We start from the raw sequence: 6,147 nt of genomic DNA on the forward strand, positions 1-6,147 counted from the left end.
GATGCAGGATGGGGACGAGCACGGAGGGACGTGGGCTGGGGATGCAAGCAGGGGGATGTGTGCTGGGCTTCACATCTTGTAATTACAGAAGTCATCTCATTTTTTCCCCTCCTAAAAAATGTTCTCCCGAATTTCTTGTATCCTAAGCTTCATTAGAAGCCGGCATTAACAGCAGAGAGCTGTTCAACCACCTCCTTTATACCTCTCATTGAAGATAGATGGACTTGCAAAATTTAAACATACCGAATTTTTCAAACTTCCACTTAAAATCCTCCTTCTGCACTGCAGGGGTGGGAAATCCTTCATTACCTGGTGTGATTAATGACCTTTTTCCCTAAATGCAGAATCTCCCTCAGGTTTTGTTGAAGCATCGAGAATTGTCTACTCCGAAGTAACAGTGCCCAGGCTGCTGGAGGCAACGGATGGGACCTTCACAGAGGTCATTTGCTTTTTAGGAAATGTTTTTTAGAACACAGATTCCCCCAGGCCAGACCCTGCCTCTCCCAGGGGCCACGGGTGGGTGCCGAAGGGAGGAGACTGCCAAAAATCAGCCAAAATCAGCCTGTAAATAGTTTTTCCACTGTTGGATTAATTTCTGAGATTAATCAGTGCCTCGTCCGTTCCAGAGCGATATGTCCTATTTAATAACGGCAGAAGGAAAACACCACATCGTCCATCTGAAGCAGGCAAAGTACGGCTCTTCCCCAGTTTTCCTTCCTCTGCTATTTTTTGCACGGAGCCATTATGGGGAATTAATTAACCCACTCCGAGGATTTCTGCTTTGCTTTTCAGGAATTTGATAGCCAAGGACATCCCAGTTTTCACGTACAGTCCAGAAGGATACCTGATAACCGAGTTTCCATATATTCAGGTAAGTTTAGACGTCTGTCAAGGATGCATTGACAGCCAGAACTACACCAGTGGATCTGAGCAAGGGATGGCTTTCTGTTTCTAAAAAAATCCATTATTTTTACAGTTTGTTTAAAAAAAGGAAGGTAATTGTATAGAGACTGATAAACACTGGAAAAACAATTTCAGATTGATCAGCACACTTGATTTCCCTTTCAAATCTTTAAAGTTTTAAAAAATAATTTCACTCCATCAAAAGAGAAATTGAGAAATCAAAAAATACCCCTGAAACTTCATCATTATCCAATGATGAGCTCTCAGGCTCCTGCTTTTTCCCTGCTTACCTTTTATGCCTTCACTTTTTTGGCACATGAAATACCGAAGAGGTGAAGGGTGGATTTGGGGAGGTTTTATGGGTCCCTTTACTCACCTGCGCATGGGAGCTTTTCCCGCAGCCTGAAGCCACGTTTGCACCTTGCAGGACGACTGCTACTACGAGGGGTTTGTGGAAGGCTCCCCGGGATCCATCGTCGTCCTCAGCACGTGCTTTGGGCTCAGGTGAGGCTCTTCCCAGGGGAAACCCGGGGTTTCAGTATCAAATTAATGGAGCTGGGCATTTATCTTCCTTTTTAAAGCAGATGCCCTAACTTCTGCGTGCGACGCTTCCTGCTGCATCCCGCTACTAAAATTCAAATCTTCAAACATAGCTGAGATTTTTTTTTAGCATTACAGATTTTACAGCATCTCCAGTATAGATTTTGAAGGCGGATATTTCATAGAAAAATAGTTTTAAATGAAATTTTTGGCCAAAGAATGTGCTTTATATAGCCTCTAAGCAGGTAGCAGGTTTGACATGCCAAGACAGCTCCAAGACTTACTTTAAAAGATGGTAAATTAAACAAACACTTCTCAAGAAACTTTCCTCTTCAGGCACACTCCACATCTGGGATATATTCATTTCTGATAGTGCAAGCTCTGAACACGAGACAGAAAGACTATCTGTACGGGCATAACAGTCTCCTGCAAATCAGACTTCCCAAAATATGGGTGGTCGCCCATAACCATCACCAACATCCCTCTTGAAGTCCTTCCTGTAGAACTTATTCACTTTATAATATTAGCCAAACAAAAAGGAATACCAGCGTAACCTCTCCTCTGAAGATTAAGAGGATATTTAAATGAACCATGCATAGCTCAGCAGAACTCTTCTTACACTATCCCTCCGCAACGTTATCAAACCCAAACCTTCCATCTTCTCCAGAAATACCAGCCCTGGGGAGCAGAAGCTGCTTTTTTTTTTTAAGAAGTTGTCCTAACTTTGAAAATGTTTGATTTTATTTTGTATTATTTTCACTGGCTTTGGCGGAAGGAAGTTATCCAGCCTTCCATGCAGTCATCCATGACCTAGAGCATCCAGCAGAAATGCCCACGCTCTGCACCAGTGTCAGGCTCCCCACAGCAAGTCTTGGCTTCCTTCTCAGCCTGGATGCAGGGGACTCACAGGGTGGGAAAATGGCAGTTTTTTCCCATTAAAGACCTTCTTGATAAATGCACAACTGCCTTAGCAAAGTCTTCTGGGTTTCCAGCTCAGTGTTTGATGAGGCCACGTTTTCCTATTGTGATACACAAACTAGTAATTATGAACATTTTAGGACTAAATAATTCAAACTCTGGTGAAACTAAGACCCATTGAGCCTCTCTTATAAGACCAGGCACGAGATTGAGATTTGGTAGACCTACCTGCACCTTCTTTCTCAAACATGCACCCCAAAAGGTCTCTGAATTAAGTGAGTTTTTTTAGGATGCAAACTTATTAGCAGATGCAGCCTGTTTAGGTGCAATGTCTATGCAGGGATAAGTAGATCTTAAAGACGGATGCTCCTTGGAAGAGCCGTAGCGCAGAGCTTTTATTGCCTTCTCACTTTCATTTAATATACAGCATTCATCTGCAGCTTCTTTAACTTTTTCCCAAAGCTGCATGATTGCTCTCTCAAGGCTGTCTTATGTATCCTAAACCCTGGGCATGACAGTTTATTTCCATAAAAAGTCTTTTAAGTGAGCTCCTTGTATCTTCTCACTGGATCCCTGCCCACAGGAGCAGTGGTATGAAAGAGCTAAATTTTTCCATATCCCCCCTTCCAAAAAAAAAAAAAACCATAAAATATGGGCTGATCCCAATAGCCCTGAACCCCAGAGGCGGCTCCTGGAGCTTCTACCTGTTGGCGAGATGCACAGGGCTGTCCCGCATGGCCAGCCACACTATGATGAGCACCCTGCACCTTGTTTATTTTTGTATTTACTAAATAATTTAAGAAGTCATTTAGTTCACATCTTTTACTGACTTCTCTGTTTGAAAATTCGCAGTGGAGTTTTGCAAATTGGAGATCTGAGGTACGAAATCGAGCCCATGGAGGGCTCCTCGACGTTTCAACACCTCATTTACCGAAAGACATTGGAAGGTGGCTCAGGTCAGCTGTGCCACGTGCCCGAAGAGCACAAGGACCATCTGCCCGAAGACGGAGAACTTGTGAACGGGAATCATAAAATCAAAGTAAGGAGTCCCCATCCACTCGTGTCGATGTTGCACACTCGTGTGTATACGTACGGGTTATGTTAAATGCTGGGAGTGATCCGACCACAGGGAAAATTGCGCAGGACAGGAGTTTCACACCTGTAAAGCATCTGCAGGTCTGGAAGCAAACAGGATTTCTGTATAGTGACGATGAGCAAAGCACCCTCACACGGTATGGAAACCATACCTACAGCCATGCCTAAGCATCACGCTGTGAAATTATGACCCCGTTTTGTTTCTGGAGGAGTGTTAGGTAGCACTTTGTCAGGTGCAGATCATCCTGCCCTGGGTTTACTTCTCTCTTGAGATCCCTTCCCGCTTGCCAGTTCATCTCACAAACCCTGACAAAAATATTCAGGTCTCAAAAATGGTGGTTGAAACGAAAGTGGAAGTAGCAAACAAGAATTTTTTAAGACAGCAATAAAGAGGGAAACTGATGTGTCTGTCGGCTCCAGAGGTAAAAGCAGCTGAAGGTTTCAATAAACAAATCTGAAATGCTTCATTTTAAAGACAGATAACGTTTCTAAATAAGCTGTGATCAGAAGCCACAGAAGCAATGATTTCAATCGTTACTGACTTTCTATCATAGATAATCTATTGACAATCCAGTATTTTCCAGAAAGGAAAGCGTAGGCTCGTGGACCAGGGTCTGCATCCAGAGCTCTTCCCTCCAGACCCATTTCTTGTAGGGCTGCCCAGCCAAAGAGCCTGGGAAGGACACAGCTTGGTGGGTGGGATGTGCTCCCACGATGTGGGTGCTACCAGCCCCTCTGACAACAGTCTGGAGCTCCATCTCATAGGATCATAGGATGAGCCAGGTTGGAAGGGATCTCAGGAGGTCTCAGGTTCAGCCTCCTCCTCCACACAGGGTCAGCTCTGAGGTCAAACCAGGCTGCGCAGGGCTTTATCCAGTTGGATTTTGAAGACCTCCAAGGACGGAGTCTGCACAACCCCTCTGGACAACGTCCTGCAATGCTTGAATATTCCTTATTAGTGTGTCAGAAATTGATGCTCTGAGGATGCAATTCCCCTTTTCTAGAGAAACCTCTGAAGACCTTCCAGTGCTCTGCCTTCCCCTTACCTCCAGAGGGACCTGGAGGTGCAAGTCTTTGGGGCCATGGCCGGGTGCCTCTCTCCCAGCAGTCACTTTTGCTGAAGTCTTGTGAGCACTGAGTAAGGGGGAAGGTCATGTCACCTGCCTTTACTGATGCTACTCCTGCTCCTTCGTCGTGGTTTAACCCGGCAGACAGCCAAATACCACGCAGCCGCTCGCTTACTCCCCCCGCCAGGGGGGTGGGGAGAGAATCATAGAATCATAGAATCATTAAGGTTGGAAAAGACCTCTAAGATCATCGAGTCCAACCATCAATCACCCCAACACCCCCATGCCCACTAAACCATGTCCCTAAGCGCCTCATCTACACGTCTTTTAAATACTTCCAGGCATGGTGACTCCACCACTTCCCTGGGCAGCCTGTTCCAAGGCCTGACCTGTCTTTAAAATCGGAAGGGTGAGAGTGAGAAAAACTCCTGGATTGAGATAAAGACAGTTTAATAGAACAGAAAAGGGAAAATAATAATAATAAGGATAGAATATACAAAATGAGTGATGCACAATGCAATTGCTCACCACCCGCGCTGACCGATAACCAAGTAGCAATTGCTACTTCCTGGATCACGCCTAGCATTCATATACTGAGCATGACGTCACATGGTATGGAATACTCCATTGGCCAGCTGGGCTGGCTGTCCTGATTATGTTCCCTCCCATCTTGTGTACCTAGCTCAGTCAGCAGGCATGGGAGCTGTCCTTGGACTAGGAGGGCACTTAGCAACAACTGAAAACATCGGTGTGTTATCAACATCCTCCTCATCATAAATCCAAAACACAGCACTAAGAAGAAATTTAACCCTATCCCAGCCGAAACCAGGACATCCTTCATCCTATTTGTTTGCTTTTCTTCTCCCTCATTAAGTAGCAGAATAATTTCGAGTCTTATCACGGTTCATCGTACTTCTCTGGTGGAGTTGTTCGCAAATCTGCCAGCATGCTGTGTTAACCGCAGGCTGCTGGGATAGATGTTGAACAGTTTCTGCTCTGGGTCTGACTCCCTTGGGACTTCATTTAATGCATCTTTACATCTCGGCAATAAAGATCAGCAACTGCTCTCTCTGTGCCTGTAGTTAGTGTTCACTTTATAGTAAGCAAATCTGCAATCTACTGCCCCGGTTTGCTTAAATTACATTTTAAAAAGCCTTAGTGATGTCAAAATGCACATATCTGCTGGTTCTCTTCTGTTCAGAAACACAGTTTCCATGTTATCAAAGGAAATTAATTTGTTCTGACATCACTTGATATTGGATATTACTAATGCGGTTGTTTTCAGAAACATCTTGGTTAGAAAAACGTTTATTTGCTTTGATTTGTGAACGCTTTTAGAGCTTGTAAGGACTTTTGTCATTACTGTTTCTGCTTTCAAAAGAGCTGAGATAGTGTTATTTTTGTACCTACGAGCGTGGATTATTTATAGCAACCGCCTGGCCTATGCCAGCATACTGTGATCGCATTCAGTGAAAGAAATGAAGAGTGACATTCAGAGATGCTGCCTCCTGATAATAATATGAAGCATTTAGATGAAAGAATCACTTATCAGCTCCCATGGTGGAAATATAGTTTTATAAATTGCTACAATTTCGCTGAATTTACTGAGAACCTGCCAGGGAAA

At 44.2% G+C, this 6,147-nt stretch overlaps 1 protein-coding gene across 1 annotated transcript in view; it reads left to right on the forward strand.

Moving 5' to 3' along the window:
* Positions 1–334: 334 nt before the first annotated feature.
* The window catches only part of LOC104074123 (disintegrin and metalloproteinase domain-containing protein 9-like), a gene marked incomplete at both ends in the record, with an annotated part of 14,450 nt that continues 8,637 nt past the window's right edge, over positions 335–6,147 (forward strand). The window contains 5 exons of the mRNA XM_009574142.1: positions 335–439; positions 627–691; positions 793–871; positions 1,331–1,407; positions 3,214–3,404. Coding sequence (XP_009572437.1) covers positions 335–439; positions 627–691; positions 793–871; positions 1,331–1,407; positions 3,214–3,404 — 517 coding nt within the window. The remainder of the gene's footprint in view (positions 440–626; positions 692–792; positions 872–1,330; positions 1,408–3,213; positions 3,405–6,147) is intronic.

This window comes from Fulmarus glacialis, unplaced genomic scaffold (assembly GCF_000690835.1).
Source record: "Fulmarus glacialis isolate BGI_N327 unplaced genomic scaffold, ASM69083v1 scaffold11020, whole genome shotgun sequence".
NCBI classification, from domain to species: domain Eukaryota; kingdom Metazoa; phylum Chordata; class Aves; order Procellariiformes; family Procellariidae; genus Fulmarus; species Fulmarus glacialis.